Source organism: Zootoca vivipara, chromosome 7, assembly GCF_963506605.1.
Source record: "Zootoca vivipara chromosome 7, rZooViv1.1, whole genome shotgun sequence".
Lineage (NCBI taxonomy): Eukaryota > Metazoa > Chordata > Lepidosauria > Squamata > Lacertidae > Zootoca > Zootoca vivipara.
In genome coordinates this window covers 65,106,118-65,132,176 of record NC_083282.1, presented here as the reverse complement: position 1 = coordinate 65,132,176, position 26,059 = coordinate 65,106,118, and the positions used below count along the sequence as shown (strand labels likewise).

The window sequence follows — 26,059 nt, the reverse complement described above, 5'->3', positions numbered from 1 at the left end:
GAATGCTGTGAACATAGTATATCTTGGTTTTAGCAAACATTTGGCAGTGTCTTTCATGATATCCTAATACTTATTGACAAGATGAGAAAATGTGAATAGGACAATGTGCTATTAAATGGACTCACACGTGTCTGTGCAATCCAACAAGTGCTCATTAATGGCTCTGTATCAAACTGGGGGAAGGTCTTGACTGTAGTGCCACATAGCTTCATCCTACACCAGTGTGGAGAAATCCTATACATTCCAAGCCCCGGCTTTTGCAGCATAGAACAAACTATCTGTCCTGATGGTTTGCCCATATAGCTATATGGTCTTCAAACATCTAAAGGGCTGTCATGCAGAAGATGGAGCAGACTTGCTCTGCCCTGCTCCAGAGGGCAGGACCAGAACCAACAGTGGAAATTGCAGGGAAGCAGATTTGGACTAGACGTGAAAAGAAATTTTCTGACAGTAAAATATCCCTCAGGTGCTATTTATATAACAAGAATTAGGCATATTGCATTTACTACATAATATAGTTTGGCCCTCAGCTCATGAAAGGCAGGATAACAATCCAACAGATAAATCAGGTAAATCACATTCCTGGTTGTCCCTAGTTAATAGATACTTTGTGCATATAAAATAGATCTTTGATGCCCATCACAAAAATGAATCTTGTAAAACTTTGAAGACAAGTAGATTTTATTGTGGCATCAGCTGTTGCAGACAAGAACCACTTCCTCATATGAGCTCTAATCCATGTAATTCCCCCACACACACTTGGCATTCCCCTTCATGCGGCTAAAACAGGATTAGGGAGCCATAGTGACTGTCATAATGTGTAGTTTCAACTTTATCAGCTATGCACGTTTCATAGTGAGCCACTGCGTACGCTCTGGAAGGATGCATTTGGATTCATTGTGGAAGAATGACGAAAGTATATCATATCAAATCAAATTGGCACCTGGAGCAACTTTGGATATGAACTTGACACACCAAAAGTGCTTAGTATATATGGGACTGTCAAAAATATTATGGAAATATTAGTGTGGGAAAGATTGCATGTACTATATAGGTGATAGCTTGTTCATGTTAACCTAAATGTGTTATTTTTATGTGCACGTGTGCACATTGTATTATAGCTATATCTGCATACAGACATGGTTGCAAGACTTCACAGCTAAGCAGTCATATTTGGATGACGTTAGATTCTATAGTTATCACAAAGCCTCTGTGTGGAAAGGAAAAAGCACCTCTGGAGCCCTGGGATCAGGCAGGTCCTTAGTGAAGGGGCCTAAAGCAGTGGGGATGGTCCATAAGGGCAGAGGATACACTGCCCCACCAACCTCAATCAAGTTTACCATAATTAGTTTTTAACACTTGCTGGATCCAGAGGTTAGAAGCGTCTGGCACACAGTTTAGCACCCCAAGCCTTGATTAAATTCTAACACTTGCTGGATCTAGGGCTTAGAGGAGTCTGGCACCCACAAACTCATAACACTATCATCAATGCAGCTAAATGTAACGTGTAAAAGGAATGTAAAATGTGTAGAAAGAAAGCTGATAAATTGCCACCATTTTGCAATGTGCAACTTCTATATTATATTGAGTAAGGTCAGGAACAGAACATCTGCATGAACTGAATCAGGGAGGGGGAGTTGTGTGTGTGAATTAACCCCAAGCCTCTTTATCTCTACATGGTCAAGGCACAGATCTGAGCTGATGATTCCACACTGGGTCCCCTCTCTGTGAAGCCTCCAATCTCACAGGAGATTCCAAGGCAGAGCCAGAAATAGCAGCCAACAACAGAGAAGATGCTTTGCCTTGAGCTTTCACAACCAGACTCCTTCCTCTCTCCCTGCCCCTTACAACTCTCAAAGGAATTTGCAGGCTTCCACCCAACACAGCTCCAAGGATTTCCCCATTTATTAAATGTCTCCATGCTTATGTTTACAGCTGAGCAGCTGGAGTTGTAGAGATGAGAACTCAAAGGTGCTGTGAGAGCCGGGCAGTTAGGAGAGAGGCGGCGTGGGGAGTACCAAATGATCCCATGGGATGAGGAGAAGCTCTTTCACAAAAGGGTATGCAGCTTCCACAAAAGCTCTGCTCATTTGGCTCCCTCCTTCCACACACTGGGAGACAATAAGACATAAGTGTTGGCCTTGTATGAGGGAGACCTGTGCTTGAAACACCCCTCAGCCATGCAGCTCACTGCACCAGATCCAAACTAAGCTACTCTACAGGGTAGCTGTGGGGTGGAGCACACACTTTGCATGACATCTTAAACTCCTTGGGGGAAGGGCAGGATAGAATGAGATGAGTAAATGGATGGGATATTGTATATCAATCATGGATTTGATAGCTTCGCCAAGGTAATATAATCCCTCAATGTGTGAAAATTTATCATTTCAAACAATGTAGACCATGTGCCAGATATGTATTTCTGATGTCTCCCATTGATCCTTAATGTCCAGTGCAGACATTCCAAGTTCAGATGCACGCTGGTTTGACCGTCCATTCCCAACCCTGGGAATTGTCAGGGGCTGTTTCAAGACTGTGGGATTACACAGGCATAGGCAACCTTGGCTCTCCAGATGTTTTGGAACTATACAACCCCCATGATCCCTGGCCGCTCGCCCTGTTAGCTAGGGATCATGGGAGTTGTAGTTCCAAAACATCTGGAGAGCCAAGGTTGCCTATGCCTGGATTACAGCATCAAACAAACTCTGCATTCTAAACCATCTTTAAGTTTTATTTAGGACTCTCTCCCTCTGTGACCCAGGTGGTGCTGTGGGTTAAACCACTGAGCCTAGGGCTTGCTGATCAGAAGGTCGGCGGTTCGAATCCCTGTGACGGGGTGAGCTCCTGTTGCTCGGTCCCAGCTCCTGCCAACCCAGCAGTTCGAAAGCATGTCAAAGTGCAAGTAGATAAATAGGTACCGCTACAGCTGCAAACGGCGTTTCCGTGCGCTGCTCTGGTTTGCCAGAAGTGGCTTAGTCATGCTGGCCACATGACCTGGAAACTATACGCCGGCTCCCTCGGCCAACAACGCGAGATGAGCACCACAACCCCAGAGTCGGTCACGACTGGACCTAATGGTCAAGGGTCCCTTTACCTTTACCCTCTGTGACTGCTGTCTCCTCTGCTCAGAGGAAGTCACTAGCATTCTTAAGTAATTCCTTGTTCCTCCCAGGATGTGCAATGCAATCCAGTGTCTCTTTCAAATTGTTTCAGGGGCAGGGCATTTAGCAGAATTCTCAGAACCTCACTAAAGCCCACCTGTTAAACCTTGATTGAATTTGGACTCCACAAAGATGATGGCAGCTTAAATTAATTCATTTACAGGGCTATATACAGCTCTCCTTTGCAGGGCATAAACATAAGCATGCAGCGGGATTCCTCTTTAGGCTGAGCAGAGTGGCAAGTATGGTGGCTAGGTTATCCTTTAGAGAAACCAGGGCAGTTACGTCACTATGCCTCAATACAATGTATATATTGTATAGCTCCCACTATATTTTTCTTTGCCTTTCTTAATGACATCACCTGTTCGATGTTTAAACAGCATGAAACAGATACTGAGCACTGTGAAGCTATTGTTTCAGTGAAGAGGATGGGTAAAATAAACCAGCAAATTCACTTTTATTAAACTGGGACTGGGAACAAACACCCAGGTCTAACTTAAACTGCTTGATGTTCTATACAAAGCACCAAAGTTTCAGGAACTTTTTTGGAAAATTGCCTGAGCTTCCAAGTCTGCTGGGTGGGCATCCAGGAGACTTTTAAGATCACAAGTGAGGACAGGAAGAGAGTAAGAAGCAGAAGCAGAAATGGAGCAAGATCAAAGAGCTTTTGTTGAGGGATTTTCAAAGGCAGCAGCACTGTCTTAGATTCTGCCTCTAGAATAATAAATTCAAGGAGCTGCATTTTAGATTTGCCCTTAAGCTCCCCCCTTTTTTTTTTGCTTCATTTTGTTGATAAGCTTGGCATTTTTCACAGATGTTGGGAAGCTGCAATATGAATTTCTATGCTGGGCTAGGATCCTGTTTGCCTCTTTTAGGCTTGCAAGTGCTTCAGGAAGATGCACACAGCAGGGCAAGCCAAGAAAGTGAAAACCACCCACTTTTGTGACAGCCAAGCAAATGGGATTCAGAAATATGTTGTTGTTGTTTAGTCGTTTAGTCGTGTCCGACTCTTCGTGACCCCATGGACCATAGCACGCCAGGCACTCTTGTCTTCCACTGCCTCCCGCAGTTTGGTCAAACTCATGTTTGTAGCTTCGAGAACACTGTCCAACCATCTCGTCCTCTGTCGTTCCCTTCTCCTTGTGCCCTCAGTCTTTCCCAACTTCAAGGTCTTTTCCAAGGATTCTTCTCTTCTCATGAGGTGGCCAAAGTATTGGAGCCTCAGCTTCACAATCTGTCCTTCCAGGGAGCACTCAGGGCTGATTTCCTTAAGAATCGATAGGTTTGATCTTCTTGCAGTCCATGGGACTCTCAAGAGTCTCCTCCAGCACCATAATTCAAAAGCATCAATTCTTCGGTGATCAGCCTTCTTTATGGTATATAGTATATTCAGAAATATACTATCTTTGAACCCAGAGTCTTTATGCTTTTCTTCATTGTAACTAGTAGCCACAATAAATCAATCTTCCATGCAAGAGTGCCATGCTCCCCACTCCTCTCACAATTTTGGCATACAGTACTCAGTTTATTTATATACATCATTTCTTACAGATACAATTGTGCTCAAAGCGGGTAACATAAAAAAAAGTCTAAATACAGTAGCACAATAACAATATGTTAGAAAAAGTATAATACCACTACAAAATACCCTTAAAAACCCATTAACAGTTCATTCAATATATATCAAAATTTTAGTGGGCATAAAGATCACCAGTTTCCAATTACCTCACATCCAAAAGTATCTCCAAAAGCTGATAACCACACACACATAAACACAATCATTTATGACTTAACCTCAAAAGCTGGAAAGTTCCCTAAGAATTCTTCTGCAAGCAGCTTCCTCAGGGCTGGAGAGTGAGGCACAGACAGAAAGAGCCATCCTCTGATAGCAAAAAGAGTCTCTCTCCTCCCACAATTTAATAAACTTCTTTATTTTAGCTCCTAGCTGTTCGGGCATTTATTTGTTTCCGCTTTTAGAAGTGGGTTTTATTTGTATCATTTTTTAAATGAAGGATTTTACTGCTTCTATGCTGCAAGTCACTTTGAAATTCAAAGAAAGAGGGTCATAAATATTTGAGGAAAAGAAAGAATAACATTATTCATAGCGAAGAGAAGAGGATCTGCCCCTGAGTTATTTTTGTGCTGGTCTTATCTTGAAACTCCTGACAAGCATTTATACTAGTTAACTCCATTGATAAATTACAAGAGACAAGTCGCTGAATGTAGCCAGGGCCCCTGTACATGAAGGATTTGTATTACTGTAAGTGCATTTACTCTTTCTGCTCATAACACTGGTAGGTGTCAAGAGAGTGACTGTAGTGCAATAAAGCTTGCTGGTTAAGTACTCCAGATCATTGCTGGAGGCCTCCTCCTGGTGTCTCTGCTGTCTAAAGTTATGCAGATGACTACCATGGAGGGGATTTCTAATCCCCATAGGAGGCAGATACCTGCCTTTTCATCTGTCATCTTGAAAAGATAGCTACACTACTGGGTGAGATGTATCTAGAAATCATGGCCTCGGATGTGGAAGCTGCTCTAGCCTTCCTATATGACAAGGATAAAGAACTTGTGGTTCCCTAGATGTTGTTGGACACCAACTTCATCAGCCCCAGTCAGCATCACCAGTGGTCAGGGATGATGGGAACCGAGGTGCAGCAACACCGGGAGGGCTACATGTCCCACCCCCACCTGCTCTATGAGAAGAAGAAGAAGAAGAAAAGAGAAGAAGAAGAAGAAGAAGAAAGAAGAAGACGAAAGAAGAAGAAGGAGGAGGAGGAGGAGGAGGAGGAGGGGAGGGGGAGGGGGAGTTTGGATTTGATGTCCCGCTTTATCACTAACCGAATGAGTCTCAAAGCGGCTAACATTCTCCTTTCCCTTCCTCCTCCACAACAAACACTCTGTGAGGTGAGTGGGGCTGAGAGACTTCAAAGAAGTATGACTAGCAGCTGCACGTGGAGGAGCGGAGACGCAAACCCAGTTCACCAGATTACGAGTCTACCGCTCTTAACCACTACACCATGCATTGACTTGTTGTGGTGAGGGGGAAGCATTTTGCACATGCTCAGAAGCACCATCTTCTTTCATATTGCTTCACATCTTCTAGACCAGGGTTCTTGCATAGCAATGAAGTTCTGGGTGTGATCCAACGTGGACGAAAACCCTCATGTCAATGACAGTCACCTCTCCTGGTCCTTTGTCCCACATGCAGACAAAAATAACAAGTTCTGTTTTGGAAAATTTCAAATGCATTAAAAGGATTGAAAGAGGGATTGCGTTACCCCTAGCTGTGAATCTCCAAGCTTGAAGCACAATGGAATTTATACTTACTAACAGCTTGCCTTCAGGAGGGAAGAAATCTGTTGCGTGAATTCAGTCAGGTGACTCGGCTTGCTGAAACTTCAAAGACACTTAGGGATGTGATTGTTGTGAAGAGGCAGCCTGCTCATTTAGCAAAAGTGCGTCTCATACAGTGTCTGATCTTCAGAAGCTCCATGGCAACGGCTCCGCTGAGATTTGTAGAAAAAAATTCTCTTTCTCGCTTCCATGGGTGAAATTACTTCTGCACTTGAGGCAGTGACAAATGTCCAACCTCAATTATTATTTTTTTCCAAATCTTAACACAATTTCCGGGTAATCTCTTAAACTGGAAAACCAGCCCTTGTTTTGTGTGTGTGTGTGTTCAGGTTCTTTTGTTTTGTTTTGAAGCACTTTATTTGGCTGTCCTGGGGATTCAAATAGTTATTTCCATTAGAAATATTTTGTTTTCCATTCCATTTTGTGAAGTGGGCTTTAGCTCATGAAAGCACAGGCCACATTAGTCTGAATTGCCACAAGATCAGTTGTGACTGGTGACCAATGGGACTGGTAGGACAAAAAGCAGGAAGGCCATCAGTAGGTGGAGCCACCATTGCCATGACTCTTTGCCTTCCTCTTCTGAGGTTTCCATATGGGGTTCTCCAGCTGGATCCTCCTACCACTCCCCATTATCCAGCCAGTCCCTAACACTGAGGGCAGACTGGGCTTGATGGAGCAATGTCCTGTTCTCCTTAAGAGAGCAACCCCTGCTGGGGAAATTGCTCCTTACTGCATCTCCTTTCCGCCCAAATTGGAAATAATGTTTCTTATTACTCTTTTATAAGGCACCTACTCTGTTTCCTGGGACGCGGGTGGCGCTGTGGGTTAAACCACAGAGTCTAGGGCTTGCTGATCAGAAAGTCCGGCAGTTCGAATCTATGCGACGGTTGCTCGGTCCCAGCTCCTGCCCACCTAGCAGTTCGAAAGCATCTCAAAGTGCAAGTAGATAAATACCGTAGGTACCACTACAGCGGGAAGGTAAAAATGGCGTTTCCGTGTGCTGCTCTGGTTCGCCAGAAGCGGCTTTGTCATGCTGGCCACATGACCTGGAAGCTGTACGCGGGCTCCCTCAGCCAAAAACGTGAGATGAGCGCCCCAACCCCAGAGTTGGTCACAACTGGACCTAATGGTCAGGGGTCCTTTAGTCTGTTTCCTAATCAGTTAAGAAATGGTCTTCTTCATTTATGAAGATGTTGTGATGGTACTCCTCTGCGGTGTGCCTTTGCGGTTTGGATGCATAGTGTATGAAAGGATTGATGGGTATCTCAGCTGACAGAAGCCTATGAGGCATGGAAGTTCCCTGGCCACAATCAATCACAGGAATAAGTGGTTTAAGGGCCGCTGCTTAATTTGAGCTAAACTGTAGATGTGTACATTATCCACTCTGGAGCTGAAAAATGCACCAGTTGAAAAATGTTTCCACATAATATTTCTTCTCATTCTCTACATGCACTGTAAAAGCCACTCATTGCCTTACTACCATAATTTTTGGTCATTTTATGCAGTCTCCCTTGAGTGCCCAGTATGAACCCTCCACCATCATTCTGTCCATTTGCTTGTAAACCTTCAATACAAGTGGGACACAAACTAAGCAGCAGAGAGAAGAGGTTTAGTTCCACTCCATTTAAGATAGAAAGAGACCACAAGGGCAAATATAATGTTCTGGCTTTACAGAAGCAGCTGTGGTCTAACAAGCAGAACCTACAGGCAGAATTTATACGACTAGTTTGCAATGTTATGAAAATGTGGACTCTACTTTTTTTCAGGACATGAAAGCACTGCTTGCACAAAGTCAAGCTTGCACTTTTTAAACAGAGTAGATATAAAGGGTTTTTCAAAGTACAGCTATATTTCTGAAAATCTGTGGGGTTGTATCCAACTAAGTTCTGCTCGGAGTAGATTCACTGAAATTAAAATGCCTGTTACTCATGCTCATTCATTTCAATGGGTCTACTCTAAGTATCTGACCTTCTCCCCTTGCAAAATCCTACGTATATTCTTAAAGTAAAGGGTAAAGGGCTCCCTGACCATTAGGTCCAGTCGTGACCGACTCTGGGGTTGCTGGGCTCATCTCGCTTTATTGGCCGAGGGAGCCGGCGTACAGCTTCCAGGTCATGTGGCCAGCATGACAAAGCTGCTTCTGGCAAACCAGAGCAGCGCACGGAAACACCGTTCACCTTCCCGCTGTAGCGGTACCTATTTATGGTATCTACTTGCACTTTGACGTGCTTTCGAACTGCTAGGTTGGCAGGAGCAGGGACCGAGCAACAGGAGCTCACCCTGTCACGGGGATTCGAACAGCCGACCTTCTGATCGGCAAGCCCTAGGCTCTGTGGTTTACTGAGCAAATTTTCACATGTAAGATTCTGCAAGAGAGGACATGGGTCCCAAATCCCAACAGATGCCAGTCCTTGTCAGATGCAGCAATATCAATAGCAACATGATGACCGGAAACAATTACAATATTAAAAACTTTATGGAATAATGCAAAACATGAAGATTAACAAACTAAAATATCTGAAAGTCTCATAAAGTCCTGAATGAATCACGATGCCGGACTTTACCCAGCAGAGAACAAGCTGTGAATATTTCCAATATTGATGTCCAACTCTGAACTCTGCTGAATAGTGTTTCCGGATAGCAACTACTGTTTCGTTGAATTCTTTATTAGCCAATGAGTTCAACAAACACTCGTAAGTAGAACGATATGCAATTTCTTCATTAACTGAAAATAAAAATATTCAAATGGTGACCTGCACATGCATAACAACAACTTTAAATAGCGTGGAAATTATAAACTGTAACATAAAAAGGTTACATACCCAATCTTTTTTCGAATAGATATAATCTACATGAGAATGAAATTACTCTGGAACAGTGCTCATGCGATTCTGTAGTCGCTGTTACTAACAACATTTTTTGAAAAATATATATAGCCGACCCCAGGTGTTGCTAATAACCATGAAACCGAGTTTAAAGATACAGTACAAAGTAACAACAAAGATACAAATAATCAAATAAAACAATTGAGGTCTAATTCAGAATTAAGTCCCCCTGGATGAATAGTTTTGAACATAAAGATAAAGCGGGTTTCTTGCTGCCGTAACTGTCGCTCCTAATCTTTTCTGATACCAATTGTCCTCTGATTCACCCATAAAACTGTAAATAATAAATCCATGTCTGAATGCTTGTGAGAAACAAAATGTTCTACCAGAGGTGCCTCCATATTGGCATTACGTCACCCCAACTGCTCGAGTGGTAGAGCCTATATACAATAGATTGCAAGGACATTGAATAAGGTAGACCAGTGTTTCTCAACCAGTGTGCCTCCAGATGTTTTGGGACTACAACTCCCATCATTCCTGACCACTGGTCTTGCTAGCTAGGGATGATGGGAGTTGTAGTCTCAAAACATCTGGAGGCACACTGGTTGAGAAACACTGAGGTAGACAATGTCTCTGGTCTGACATGTGCTAAATTGACGAATAACAAATCTGAAATTAGTTTTCTCAGCATAAATGTCTTTCATCTGTAAGGAAAATGGGCAAGATGAACATCTGCCACATTTATGGTGACCAGTGGGCCCAGAACTGGTAATGGTGCAAGTTATAATTCTTTTGGGATTTATATCCGTGTGTCCTAACATATATTTAACTGATTTGGTCCATCTCAGGCCAATCAAAGGAAATTCTTTACAACCTGGTACATTCCAGAGTACATGCCAATGTTTACGTATAATTCTAATAATTCTATCTGCATGAGTAGTGTATTCTAGTGAGCCCGTAATACAATTTTGAGACCGTGGGGTGGTTGTGGGACTGAGAAGCAATGTCCGGTCCTTAGTAAGAGATTTATATTTGGACCTGTTGACAATAGTGGGAAGATATCCCCTGGAACGAAGAGAGTGAGTTAGAATTTCTGCACTGTTACGGAAATCATTGTCAAAAGAGGAATTTATTTTAAGGCGTAAAAATTGACCATAAGGTAAGTTTGGGGTGAAAACATCTGGGGTGAAAAGAAGAATAGTGTAATAGAGAATTACAATCGGTGGGTTTTTTATGAGGTTGAACAGCAAGGAAGCCATTATGTTTTATAACCTCAACATCCGAAAAAATATAAGAAACGGAGCTATGAAGATGGATGTAAGGAGTTAAGCCATGTAGAAAACTGTAAAAACTCTTGTTCATTACTGAAAAGGAAAGGCATATAAAAGTTATGACGCTGGAAGATGAGCCCCTCAGGTCGGAAGGCGTCCAACATGCTACTGAGGAAGAGCAGAGGACAAGTACAAGTAGATTCAGAGCTGATGAAGCGGCTGGGCCAAAGCCGAAAGGACACTCAGTTGCGGATATGCCTGGAAGCGAAAGGAAAGTCCGATGCTGTAAAGAAAAATATTGCATAGGAACCTGGAATGTAAGAACCATGAGTGGAGGTAAGCTGGATGTGGTCAAAAATGAGATGACAAGAATAAATATCGACATCCTGGGCATCAGTGAACTAAAATGGAAGGGAATGGGTGAATTCAGTTCGGGTGACTATCATATCTACTACTGTGGGCAAGAATCCTGTAGCAGAAATGGAGTGGCCCTCATAGTCAACAAAAGAGTGGCAAAAGCTGTAATGGGATGCAATCTCAAAAATGACAGAATGATCTCGATACGAATCCAAGGCAGACCTTTTAACATCACAGTAATCCAAGTTTATGCACCAACTACCGGTGCTGAAGAAAGTGAAATTGACCAATTCTATGAAGACCTACAACAACTTCTAGAAATGACACCAAAGAAGGATGTTCTTCTCATTACAGGGGATTGGAATGCTAAAGTAGGGAATCAAGAGATAAAAGGAACAACTGGCAAGTTTGGCCTTGGAGTTCAAAATGAAGCAGGGCAAAGGCTAATAGAGTTCTGTCAAGAGAACAAGCTGGTCATCACAAACACTCTCTTCCAACAACACAAGAGACGACTCTACACATGGATATCACCAAATGGGCAGCATCGAAATCAGATTGATTATATTCTCTGCAGCCAAAGATGGAGAAGCTCTATACAGTCAGCAAAAACAAGACCTAGAGCTGACTGTAACTCAGATCATCAGCTTCTTATAGCAAAATTCCAGCTTAAACTGAAGAAAGTAGGAAAAACCACTGGGCCAGTAAGATACAATCTGAATCAAATCCCTTATGAATACACAGTGGAAGTGAGGAACAGGTTTAAGGATTTAGATTTGGTGGACAGAGTGAATGAAGAACTATGGATGGAGGCTCGTAACATTATACAGGAGGCAGCAACGAAAACCATCCCAAGGAAAAGGAAATGCAAGAAAGCAAAATGGCTATCCAACGAGGCCTTACAAATAGCGGAGGAGAGGAGGCAAGCAAAATGCAAGGGAGATAGGGAAAGATACAGGAAACTGAATGCAGATTTCCAAAAAACAGCAAGGAGAGACAAGAGGGTCTTCTTAAATGAGCAATGCAAAGAAATAGAGGAAAACAATAGAATGGGGAAAACCAGAGATCTGTTCAAGAAAATTGGAGATATGAAAGGAACATTTCGTACAAAGATTACCATAATCAAGGACAAAAGTGGTAAGGACCTAACAGAAGCAGAAGACATCAAGAAGAGGTGGCAAGAATACACAGAGGAATTATACCAGAAAGATATGGAGGTCTCATACACCCCAGGTAGTGTGGTTGCTGACCTTGAGCCAGACATCTTGGAGAGTGAAGTCAAATGGGCCTTAGAAAGCATTGCTAATAACAAGGCCAGTGGAAGTGATGATATTCCAGCTGAACTATTTAAAATTTTAAAAGATGATGCTGTTAAGGTGCTACACCCAATATGCCAGCAAGTTTGGAAAACTCAGCAATGGCCAGAGGATTGGAGAAGATCAGTCTACATCCCAATTCCAAAGAAGGGCAGTGCCAAAGAATGCTCCAACTACCGCACAATTGCGCTCATTTCACACGCTAGCAAGGTTATGCTTAAAATTCTACAAGGCAGGCTTAGGCAGTATGTGGACCGAGAACTCCCAGAAGTGCAAGCTGGATTTCGAAAGGGCAGAGGAACCAGAGACCAAATAGCAAACATGCGCTGGATTATGGAGAAAGCTAGAGAGTTCCAGAAAAACGTCTACTTCTGCTTCATTGACTATGCAAAAGCCTTTGACTGTGTCGACCACAGCAAACTATGGCAAGTTCTTAAAGAAATGGGAGTGCCTGATCACCTCATCTGTCTCCTGAGAAATCTCTATGTGGGACAAGAAGCTACAGTTAGAACTGGATATGGAACAACTGATTGGTTCAAAATTGGGAAAGGAGTACGACAAGGTTGTATATTGTCTCCCTGCTTATTTAACTTATATGCAGAATTCATCATGTGAAAGGCTGGACTAGATGAATCCCAAGCCGGAATTAAGATTGCCGGAAGAAATATCAACAACCTCAGATATGCAGATGACACAACCTTGATGGCAGAAAGCGAGGAGGAATTAAAGAACCTTTTAATGAGGGTGAAAGAGGAGAGCGCAAAATATGGTCTGAAGCTCAACATCAAAAAAAACCAAGATCATGGCCACTGGTCCCATCACCTCCTGGCAAATGGAAGGGGAAGAAATGGAGGCAGTGAGAGATTTTACTTTCTTGGGCTCCTTGATCACTGCAGATGGTGACAGCAGTCACGAAATTAAAAGACGCCTGCTTCTTGGGAGAAAAGCAATGACAAACCTAGACAGCATCTTAAAAAGCAGAGACATCACTTTGCCGACAAAGGTCCGTATAGTTAAAGCTATGGTTTTCCCAGTAGTGATGTATGGAAGTGAGAGCTGGACCATAAAGAAGGCTGATCGCCGAAGAATTGATGCTTTTGAATTATGGTGTTGGAGGAGACTCTTGAGAGTCCCATGGACTGCTAGAAGATCAAACCTATCCATTCTTAAGAAAATCAGCCCTGAGTGCTCCCTGGAAGGACAGATCGTGAAGCTGAGGCTCCAATACTTTGGCCACCTCATGAGAAGAGAAGAATCCTTGGAAAAGACCCTGATGTTGGGAAAGATTGAGGGCACTAGGAGAAGGGGACGACAGAGGACAAGATGGTTGGACAGTGTTCTCGAAGCTACGAACATGAGTTTGACCAAACTGCGGGAGGCAGTGCAAGACAGGAGTGCCTGGCGTGCTATGGTCCATGGGGTCACGAAGAGTCGGACACGACTAAACGACTAAACAACAACAACAACAACATCTAAAGGAATGTTGGTATATAGTGAGGCTACATCCAGAGCAGCTAGAACCATAGTGTCAGTGACTCTGGTCTGCTCTGTGACTCTGATAAAATGAGACGTGAATCCTTAGCAAACGGTTGAAGAAAACAGTCTAGGTATTTCGCTGTGGGTTCCAAAATGGAATCCGATCCCGATACTATAGGCCTACCTGGGGGACAATGAATGTCCTTGTGGATCTTAGGAAGATGTCAGAGGCAAGCAATCTTTGTGCATGAGACAATTGTTCTGTCCTCTCACTGCTGTCCTCTCTAATTGGAATGGGATATTGTTTGTTACCCTGTGTACTGGGCTGAAACTCCGTGTTGCAGATTTATTTTCTGTAGCCTCATGATCAAAGGTTAAACATCTCAATTCCTGGGGATTTTGGCACTGCCTGCATCTCTCCTCATTAGCCCTGATGCGTTCCTACTGGAGCATTGCCACTCGCTTCTCCTGCCTCCCAAATGATGCTTGCAAGGATGTTAATAACCTTCCTTGGGCACAGCGTGTTTAGAGTACTGGTCACTCATCATCTCAACATTCCAGCCATTAAATGTAGGAGTGTAGTGCATCTATGGTAGGCCTCTATTTCAGGGCTTTATGGGTTTGGGATGGACAAAAGTCATTTCAGAGTCCAGTTCAAACGGCTGGTATTAACCTATAAAGACACATAGGGCTTTACATTCTTTCCTCTTCTGACCTGAGCCTACCTGCACCCTGAGGTCATCACTGGAGCCTTTGAGAGTTATTCAGTGGGTGGGAGGGGGTGATAAAAGATCCTTTTCAGCTGTGGCCCTCTGTTTATTGAATTCTCCCAAAAGTGAGGCTCATCTGGTACCAACACTAACATATTTTCTGTGTCGGGTAAAGATGTCTTCTTCCAGATATTTGTTGTTTGATATTATTGGGTTTTGCTGAGCTGGAACAATAGTTCCAGTAATGATTATCTGCACCTTTGGAAGGACTCATCATCACCCATAATGTGTATACTCATCTCTTTGGTCTCACTGTCACCTCCAGACATGGCAGATTAAGCCGGTATCCTTTGCTTTCATACTCTCATTAATCATGCACATTAAAATACCCACTCTGCAGATAATCAAGTACTGGAAGAAAAGAGGGGGATCTAAAAATTACACTACCCTTTTGTTAATGGAATCATTGTGATTAAAGTATTGTGTAGCAGAAACAAGCTGCACTTACTTTCTTGAATGTGAACCTCCCAGGTTGCATCTAATTTGTGTTCCATTTTTGAGTCACTTAGGGTGATTAGAGTCCTCTGGAGAGTGGCTGTCAAAGCAGAACAGATCTCCGGCTTTCTGTACACTTGGACATTTTCACTGCTTTGAGCCTGACACTTTTACAAAATGAGGACTCCTTTGGTCTACCCTTCACTTGCCAGCACATTAGAGATGATTAGTCTTCCATGAAGCACTGGCCTTGGGCTGAACGAAGGTTGTTGCTGTTGCTTTACTCTGCCCCCTGAGCACCCCCTGACTGTTTCCCCCATGAGATCATCCTCTGACTCAGCAGGATAAACTAGCACTCCCTTTATATAAGCAACGTCAATGAAAACGACGAAGTAATTGCTCTATGTCACCCTATTATTGCTGCATTAGATTTGCCAGCACATTGCATTGTGGGAATTTAATTTTCTCAGAAAATGATATGGCATCATCACACAAACTTAATTGTCAGCCTATCTCTAAACAGGAATGGGCAAATGGAAGGATCAAATTCTTTGGTTGCCCTTTGGTGGCACTTAGAAGTGGTTGAGTGAGGCAACCGCTTCATGCTATCTAATGGTAGAGTCATTCCTGAAACGAGGAGTATTTTTTTTAGTGCACACAATTCAAGCAGTGCTCTGGCAATGCACAAAATTTGAAGTATTCTAATTATCAAGTACAGTGGTACCTCGGGTTAAGAACTTAATTCGTTCTGGAGGTCCGTTCTTAACCTGAAACTGTTCTTAACCTGAGGTACCACTTTAGCTAATGGGGCCTCCTGCTGCCACTGTGCCGCCGACGCGCGATTTCTGTTCTCATCCTGAAGCAAAGTTCTTAACCCGAGGTATTATTTCTGGGTTAGCGGAGTCTGTAACCTGAAGCGTCTGTAACCTGAAGTGTCTGTAACCCAAGGTACCACCGTATAAGTGCAGAGAATATTCTGTGTGTGTGCTTTTTCTCTTGTATAGGTAAATTACTTTTTAAAAAGAACAGCTGTTTAGCCTCTTCTTTACTATCTGCTTGCTTTAGGGAAAACCCAGATTGACTGCATTTTGACTGCAAATTGGTTTTTAATACAAGGATTCCATTTGTTCTGAATTTCTTCAGGACTTCTGTAGGCCACTCATATTATTCCCAGGATACAGATTGCAACTAGCCTTATGCCACTCAGTTCATGGCTCAGATGAGATTCAAAGTGGGGGCCTCCAATTCAAAATCTGTGCTGTTTTCACTCCTTGGCTCACTACAAAACCAATTCACCTATTTAAATACAGGGGAACATATACAGTGTAGTAAAATGTGGCTTTGATGCCTGGACACTCTTTGTACAATTTATGATGGAAGCAGTTTGGGAGCCAATGTGGTTTGTGGTTACAGTGGTGGACTAGGACCAGGGAGACACAGGTTCAACCCCGCCCCCCCAGCCACAAAGCTCACTGGATAACCTTGGGCCAGTCACTATCTATCAAACTAACCCACTTGTGAGGATAAAATGGGGAAAGGGGAGAACTGTATGCTACCTTGAGCTCCTTGAACCAAAGGTGAGGTACAGTTCTTCTCACTTAGGAAGATTCAGACTGTTTGTGCCAACAGATTCTTTTGTCACCCCAAGGGGAGCTGAATTATCCCCTGGATACTTTTCTTATTGCTGCTTGTCTTGATAGAACACAGGCAGCTGCTGGTGTTGACCTATAAAGCCTTACACAGCTCAGAACCTCAGTACCTTAAGGACCACCTCTCCCCATGCAATGCAACACAGGTCCTGCACTTATCATCTGAGGCCCTTCTCTACGTCCCCCTCTCCCTGAAAAATTTGGAAGGTGGCAACACAAGAACGGGAATTTTCTGTGGTGGCCTGTGGAACGCTCTCCCCAGAGAGGCTCACCTGGCACCATCAAAACATGTCTTCAGATGCCAGGCAAAAACTTTACCCAGGCCTATGGTTATTAAATAACATACAGCCTGTAAAAGTGTTGGGGAGAGGACTGTTAGGGAGAGGAATGTCAGTATGCGTTTTACTATGTTTTTAAAATGTTTTTATCATTGGTGTTTTGCAATGTGTTTCTAATGTTGTACACCGCCTTGAGATCTTTTGGTAAATACAAATTGGTTTACACATTGAATAAATAATAGTAATAAATAATAATAAATACCAGTTACAGGTAGGTAGCCGTGTTGGTCTGAGTCGAAACAAAATAAAAAAATTCCTTCTGTCTGGTGGCTTCTGTTTCAGTGTATCTGATGAAGTGTGCATGCACATGAAAGCTCATGCCAAAATAAAAACTTAGTTGGTCTTTAAGGTGCTACTGAAGGAATTTTTTTAAATAAATACCAGGTAAGACTAAATTGTCTATCTTATTACCCCACAGTATTGTCTGCTCAGAGAGGCAGTGACTCTCCAGGGTCTCAAGCAGACGAGGGTCTTTCCATTTGCTTGCTGCTTATGTTTACGGCTGCAACCATCTACACACCACCACTTAACTATGTCCCTTATTCAAACGTTGGGAGAGCTGAACTGGGATGCCATTTGAGTGGCTGCCTGTTAAAGACCATAATACATATCTTGTTTGTTATCTCTGCAGCTACAAGAGTGTGGTGACTCCTAAGCGTGCTGGAATCGCTATAGCTTGTTGCTGGCTGGTTTCCTTGCTCGTTGGGCTGACCCCTATGTTTGGCTGGAACAACTTGAACGAAATGCAGAAGAGGGCGAACGTCAGTCAGCTGATGAACACCAGTCAGTCAGAGTTCACCGTCAGTTGCCAGTTTGAGAACGTTATCAGCATGGAGTACATGGTCTACTTCAACTTCTTCGTATGGGTATTGCCTCCGTTGCTCATCATGCTCATCATCTACCTGGAAGTGTTCAAGATCATCCGCAAGCAGCTTAATAAAAAGGTCGCCTCCTGCTCAACAGATCCAGAGAAGTATTATGGGAAGGAGCTGCAAATCGCCAAATCTCTTGCTCTCGTCCTCTTTCTGTTTGCTGTGAGCTGGCTGCCTCTGCACACTCTTAACTGTATCAGCTTTTTCTACCCGTCGTGCAAGACCCACAGCAGCCTCACCTACATCGCAATATTTCTTACGCATGGGAACTCTGCCATGAACCCCATTGTGTATGCCTTCAGGATTAGAAAATTCAGGACCACGTTCCTGCAGATCTGGAACCATTATTTTTACTGCAAAGGGGACAGGCACATGAACAATATTGATAACACTGACATTGCCATCTAGGAGTCGTCTGGTTCCAGGCTGCTCTATAAACATCCCTTTCATCGTCCAAATGGCCAAGTTGGCTTCATCTCCATTATACGCAAGGCCTGCTCCTGGGCAGAGCAGACAAAGCCCAGAGCCAATCAAGGGTATTATTTATTACTACTAGTAATATTCATTTTACCATTTGGTATTCTAGGAGCTGTTTTTTCCCCTCCCTTTTTTTTTTTTAAAAAAGGTGACACTTATAATTATGCATTTAAAGGGGGACTATGCCAACAGAATGTATATTTCATTCCAATAAAGAGGAAATGAATTCTGTAGTTTAATTAATGGGGAGTTGTACTCACTATGAAATTTAATATTATCATTGGTAGCAGTAATCTTAATTGCATTTATGAGTTGCCTCTGCCAAAAAACAACAACAACCCCAGCTCTGGACAACTTACAGGTTTAAAACAAATACACAACATACAATTTAACATATACAGGGTTGTATCTAACAGTATCACACAGCTCAGCCAATGATTAAGTGAAAAGGGACAGAAACCATTTTCAGTGATTCTACCTCCTTGCTGCAGCCCCCATAGTCTTAAATCTGGGGACTGGCATAAATAGTTCTCTAACCAAGCACTGCCAGGACTTAACCGGAAAAAAGAAGCTGCCATTATGATCATAATGCTGAATCTGTGTTCAAACCCTACTGCAATTAATGAACATTTATTAGAATTATGGTAAGGCAGCAGGTTAAGTTTTGTTACATTTGTCACAGGGGACATTTTGTTACATTTGTCACAGGGGATTGTTTTTTATGTCCTGACAACAATTTCATTTAACAGTTTTAGCAATACAGCTGCCTCATGTGGTCTTGTTCTGCTGACCCATAGGCCAATGTAGCTTATTTCTACAAAATGAAAGAACAACACCTCACGGAGCGCGATATCAGTGCAAGCTGCCTTGTGTGTATTGAATTGCTTCTTGCTGGAAATAAATGTTCCTGGCTTCAGAGCACATATTCAGTCTTGTCGTCTGAGGTAGAGCCTGAGTTCAGATGCGAGTTGGGAGGGCCTCCTTTTCCTTTCTCTGCAAGTACATGCCCTGCTGTGCCCCAGAGGCAAGAAATGAATGCAAGAAAGAAATCAAATAAATAGGTTACTTGGTAAATAAACAAATGCACATATGTTCCCTGGACCTGCTATGTACGTTGATGATTTGGAGAGGCCTCAGGGACACCAGCACACTTTGCAGGTGTGGGGGTACCCTGAAAAAGAAACAAGGGCCCTAAAGCTGAAATTAACCAGGTACCATAGGATGTTTAATAAGCTTGCATACATTGCGGACCCAATTAGCTCAGGTTTCTGTGTTTGCCAAAAGTAAACTAACACTTGCAACATTCCCAAACATCCCTTTTATTGAATTGTTCCCATGTTAATTAATGTATTTCCAGAGTATTCCAGGTTATATGGCTGCATTTTTTTCATATAGAAGCATGTCTGTCGGATGTGCCAATTTGAATAAAATATTTTGGGGGGGGAGTGTTGCAGGTAAGCCCCACCCCACATAATCGATCACATGACTCAGCATGCGCGCACACACACACACCATTTGAATGGCAATGCCCATTAACTTTGGAAGGGTCTGCTCTCCTCAAATATTTTAGGGTGTGTGTGTCTGTGTGTGAAGGGACCTCGGCCCCTAAGAGTTGGCTCCTATGATGTCTGTTGAGGTGGCTAAAATGAAATTGCCAAAGAGAGCAAAACGGATAAAGCCTACATCAAATGAATTAGGCAGATACTGATAATCGTGAAAATAGTGTAGCAAACCTAACAGATGACTACTGTTTCTTATGTCTTATTAACCCACAGTAAACCAACCTAAAAGTAGGTATCAACTTGTTAAAATGGAAATGGATATACAGTGGAACCTATATTTATGAACACCTCGGTTTATGAATTTTCGGTTTATGAACGCCGCGGACCCATCTGGAACGGATTAATTCATTTTCCATTACTTTCAATGGGAAAGTTCGCTACTCCGCGGACCCGTCTGGAATGGATTAATCCACTTTCCATTACTTTCAATGGGAAAGTTTGCTTTAGTTTATGAACGCTTACTCCGCGGACCGTCTGGAATGGATTAATCCACTTTCCATTACTTTCAATGGGAAAGTTCGCTTCAGTTTATGAACGCTTCAGTTTAAGTACTCCGCGGACTGTCTGGAACAGATTAATCCACTTTCCATTACTTTCAATGGGAAAGTTCACTTCAGTTTATGAACAGACTTCCGGAACCAATTGTGTTCATAAACCGAGGTACCACTGTATCTGCTTTGAAAAGCTGTGTCAGGCTTGAATTTCTGAGCTGGCTAGAAGAAGTCTCCTGGCTCTTGTTTTGCACAGGACATTGGGGTGGGGAATGTACACTGGATTACCTGGTCATCTTTTGCCCTGCAGAGGGCTGAGGAATGGGGTTGCAAAGGAGGGAACGGGATGACCTATGACTAGGGATGGATGAGTCTGCCAATTTTGGCTTCTCACAAGAGGCAGGCCAGGCAAATGAAGGACCGGGTGCTTCCCTACCCTTCCCTGCAACACTCTCCCAGAAGCATGAGAGAAATGAAGTGGGTAGAGAAGCAGCAGCAGCTTTCATTGCAGGTATAGTTTCCAGCTAGGTGTGTGCAACCCGTCAGGGGGAGGTGCATAAACTGGTGGATGGGGAGTGGTCCCCAGTTGCTGCAACTGCTCCACAGAGCATGAATCTGGAAATAGCTTCCTAGGTGCCAGATTGGCGTGCTCCAGAGCTGTCAAAGTGACTGTGTTATCTTTGACAATAGTTAAGTTTCTGCTGTATGCATTCCTTTGACTGGGAAGCACCCTTGACAGGACATATCAAATACAGCAGGATGCAAATAGCTCCCTTATATACTTTAGTATCTCCGGTCCTGACAAATGAATGTCAGCCAAGCAGCAACATGGCTAGGGTGCTGCAGGGGTAGTTGCCCCGGGTGCAAAATTATTAGGGGCGCAAAATTTCAACACCTGATGCTCCCTCAGTACAGCTGTGTGCTTCCATCACTGAGCTCTGTTGAAAACGGCTTCTCCATGTGAACCAAGAATTGACCTCTCCAGACAATTGAATGACTCTTCTTTTCTTATCTCTTCAGCCACGATCTCTTGGGTGACGGAGATGCTGGTAGTTGAATGTCCATGCATACTTCGTCCATTTCCCTCCCTCCCTCCCAGAGGAAACCTAACCAGATGGGCAGGGTATGAATAATAAAACAATAAAATAATCTCTCCCACTCACCCCCTTTGTGCTGCCCCGGGCTCTGGCAACCCACACTATGCCACTGGTGCCAGATCATTTTTGTATTATAAAATATGGTGGCAAAATGGAGTATGACTCTCATTAGCACACAACTTATTTCCCTGGTATAAGATAAAACAAATTGCGTTCCAATCACTGTGCATGGCAGGAACAGTCTTGTATGCAATGTTTATTAAGAGACGGCAAGGAATGAAAGGAGGAAAGGAATAAAGACAAGGTATGTAAGCTATTTCAATTTTTTCCCCTTTCTCTCCCTTGTCTACAAGATAAGAATGGCTGTGCTGCCAGTTTGTCATATGCAACTGTCTCTGACAGATGTAGACTATTTACGCTGTGTGGATGAACAGAGATTGCCACATCTCCCAACCACTGCAAGGCAGGAGAGCTGCTACTGAGGCAGGGGCCTTCGTTTCTTTTTCTCACATGATCAGTTGCCAGTTTAAAAATCAAGCACAAAACTCTTCTACTGGGCCAAATTGCTCTTAGGTAGCAGATGAGGGTGGGAACTCAGTCTTCAGCAGGAATGATTTACTCTTAACAAAACATCGCCACATTAAGGAGGAGGAATATGCTCCAGCCAAAATTAAGCATTTATGGGTCGCCGCTTTCAGCAAAAATGCCCACTTAACTCAAAGGACTTTAATAAACAGTGCTTCACTCGGCTACCTTTTCCATTCTTTTCTATTAATACATAAATAATTAGTGCCAGGTGAGGTGGGATGGTGAAATATGTAAAGAATGAAAGAAAATGAAAAACGGATCGATCGCATGCTACAAATTTGTATCGCATCTGATACAAATTTAATGTTTAATAAGCTAAAGGCAGGGGAAGGAGCTTCCTGACACCTTGAAATCTGATGTATTTATGGTGGCATATCGGTATGTGTTCGTGGACTAATAGAGATCACATTATCAAATGCATGAAGTCTGTACACACACACACACACACACACAGAGAGAGAGAGAGAGAGAGAGAGAGAGAGAGAGAGAGAGAGAGAGAGAGAGAGAACATTCCCCCACAACTACAAGAATGTAGTTTAACATTACTATGCAAAACTCAATTTTCTATACAAAGTTCTATGTTGACTCAGGTTTCCGCAGCTGAGAAAAAGGTGAACATATGCTATGGATCATTAGGAAAGGAATTGAAAATAAAGCTGCCCATATCATAATGCCACCATACAAATCTATGGTGCAGCCACATTTGGGCAATTCTAGTCACCTCAGGTGAGGCAGAGTTGAAAAAAAGTTCAGAGAAGCATGAACAAAATGATCAAGGGGATAGAGCAACTCCCCTATGAAGAAGGGTTGAGGACTTTTTCATTTTGAGTCAGTGGTGACATGATAGAAATATATAAAATTATGCATGGCATGGAGAAAGTCGACATGGAAAGGTTTTCTTCCTCTCTAATAGAATCATAGAGTTGGAAGGGATCCAAGGGTAATCTAGTCCTACCCCCTGCAATGCAGGAATCCATGATAGATGGCCATCCAACCTCTGCTTAAAAACCTCCAGGGAAGGAGAGTCCACCACCTCTTGTGGGAGTCTGTTCCACTGCTGAACAGCTCTGACTGTTGTCATAACATAAGAACTCATGGCTAGCCAATGAAGCGGAACATTGGAATGTTGGAAGATTCGGGACAGATGAAAGAGAGTGCTTTTTCACACAACACATAGTTAAACAATGGAACTTGCTCCCCTAGGAAACAGTGATGGCCACCCACTTGGATGGCTTTAAAAGAGGATTAGAGAAATTTATGGAGAAGGCTATCAGTGGCTACTAGCCACGATGGCTCTGCTCTGCTCTCAGTTTCCTTCTGAGTCCCACCTGGAAACCACAGGAGGGGAGAGGGCTCTTGTGCTCAGGTCTCGCTTGCAGATTTCCCACAGGCATCTGGTTGGTCACTGTGGGAAGGCAGCCATTGGTCTGATCCAGCAGGTTTTTGTTGTGTTCTCATGTTTTTATAAAGTTATACACCTGAGCTTTGGGTAGAAATGTCACAGGTTGTACTTCTTACATTTTGTAACATATAGACAGGTGCTTCCCCCTCCCCCAACCTATGTTTTCACATTGCTAACCAACCAGCAAAATCTGTCTGCTGCATGACCTATAAGGGCAGGTTTATAGAACCATGTTTCTCCCATGATTAATTCACCATGAGGTGACGAGTGAAGTGAGGGAGGCAGTATTAAGTGGCAGGAAGTTACAAACTGAGAACCAGTAGTGGATGGCCTGGTGGAGCAGAGGCACTTACCTAACCTCCTACTGTTGTTCGCTGGGAAGGGAAAGATTATGCAGAGGTCAGTATAGTGCAAATGCACCAGCAGAGCCAATCTGGTTCTCCTGCCTATGTGTTTGCACTGCACTGCCTTGTTCCTTCCCCACCTAGTAAACAATGACTGACCTGCTGGAAGACCAGCTAAGTGTCTCTGTCCCACCACACTATCCAATATGGTTGAGAACACATACAGCGTAAGAAATCCTATGCCTCATTGTTCTTCACTGTAAAATGTAGCAACCAGTGCCTGCTAAACGTTACATATGCAATATAGCACATACTGTGTGTTCTGTTATTTGTTTGCCATGTGTATGGTTTGCCTCAGTGATTTTGTCATCTGGAGCTGTTGGTCTGCATGCACGTCCAATTCCTGCTTTATGCTTGTGACATGTTTGGATCTGAATGGTCTTGACTGTGCCACTGTCCTTCGCGCAATTCCAGACTACATTCCTAGCCGCATTCTGCTCATGCAGCTGTTCATGTCCTTATTTTGTCTAATGCTGGAGGTTATGAATCAAGTCACTTTTATGTACTCTGTTGACCTGGGATAAGTGGCAGTCCCACTGTCATGAGAGAGAAACCTATGTTGCTAGGTATTTGCAATTGTTTTCAATGGAGCTACAGTACTTTGCAACTGTGCAAACCTGTGAATTGTGAGACTTATTTACTCAAGATTCCATATTTAGTGACTTGTTTGCATGTCTGCGATAATATTCATAAATGCTGCCTGTTTCTAGTTATTTGGAGTGCAAAGAATGTGGAGGGAGTTCAACTGATGCAGATGTCTGACTGCATATGCAGAAAATCCACAGCAAGTTTTGACCTGTGAGGTACCTGATAAATGTATAATTTTCAGCAGACTCTCTCCTGTATGTCACTATTAATAATGTCAATGCCAGTATTGTTCAGCATCTCTCTGTTCATCAAAGCAGGTAGTTTGCATCAGTGCCATTTGTTATTTTTGGCAAGGTTGAAGTTGCAACTCCATGTGGTTGAAAGCCATGTTGTTTCTCCTCTACACAATGAAATCTAACAGTTGGGGAAAGCTAGAATGTGCTGTTGTAATTCAGCTGCAGAGGCTGACTCTGAACCAAATTATGTGTTATCATGCTGGAAAGAGAGATTAATCAAACAGAAATGTGTTCAGTTCCAGGAAAATACATTTTAACATATTTTCCAACCTGATGCAATGTTTTTCCTGCTCTTTGAAAAAAGTGACAAAGCCCAGGATCAAGATGATTCCCCCTTCCTTCAAGCCAATGTTGACTGGAATGAGGGATTTCTAAGACTTTTCTGCCCGGAAACTGATTCTGGAACCGCTTTCTACACTTCTAAAATTGAACCCGTGGCTGTATTTGCAGTCATACATACGCAGTCAACTGCACAAATGTAGATGCATGTGCATTTATTATATCACAGCAGAGGCACCAACTCCTGGGGGGGGGAGGGGAGGCACTTTTGTCCTCCCAATGTTTTCTTGAGGGGGGTGGGCCACCTCAACGTTCAGAGGGCATTCGGCTCCTCCCCTCAAACATCTTGAGAAGTTGGTGCCTTTGCACCAGTCAATACTTCTGCTTTTCACCGGTTCAAATGATCTATGCAGGAAATCAACATCAGGAAGAATTATGCCTACTGGCCCAGCTTCCCACACCCATCCATTCACCCCAAATTATAAATGTGCAGACTCTGTGTGAACAATCTGAGATCCTAGAACAATTTGTACTCTTGGAGGCTGTTTACTGCTTTGGATGAATGAGTGGGCATGGATGGGAGCTGAGACCAGCAGGCTAAATCCTGTTTCCACCCCCTATATATGCACTGATACAACTTATATGTCATGGACTCTGTGTTTGTTTGGTAGCTGCAGTAATTTAACAATGCCTTTTCGGAAGAGCAAATATAACTACAACTGTTATACTGTATATAACCCACTGTTTTCTTGGGAACCATCCGGAGAAGCCAAGGGGCAGCCCCTCTCTACCAAGAAGCCACCCCGGGGAATTTGCTCCCTTCCTGAGAAGTCACAGCGCGCTTGGATTTCATTATGAGCAATGTTTGTGGAATGCAAAGGACAAGGCCCCCTTGGTTATGTAAATAACATGCCAATCGGGGTATGCAAAGGTGTTCAGAGGTCTTAGGGCTGGGTTGCTGATAAATTAAAGGTTTTTTTTATTAATACTCTGAGCAAAGCTCTTGCCAGATTTTGCTGGACTTTGCCCTCAGGGAGTTCTACTCTGTTTGGAA

At 43.2% G+C, this 26,059-nt stretch overlaps 1 protein-coding gene across 1 annotated transcript in view; it reads left to right on the top strand.

Moving 5' to 3' along the window:
• ADORA1 (adenosine A1 receptor) overlaps positions 1-22,473 on the top strand; it is a 73,195-nt gene extending 50,722 nt beyond the window's left edge. The window contains exon 3 of the mRNA XM_035124247.2: positions 17,581-22,473. Coding sequence (XP_034980138.1) covers positions 17,581-18,229 — 649 coding nt within the window. The 3' untranslated portion in view covers positions 18,230-22,473. The remainder of the gene's footprint in view (positions 1-17,580) is intronic.
• The last annotated feature ends 3,586 nt before the right edge of the window (positions 22,474-26,059 follow it).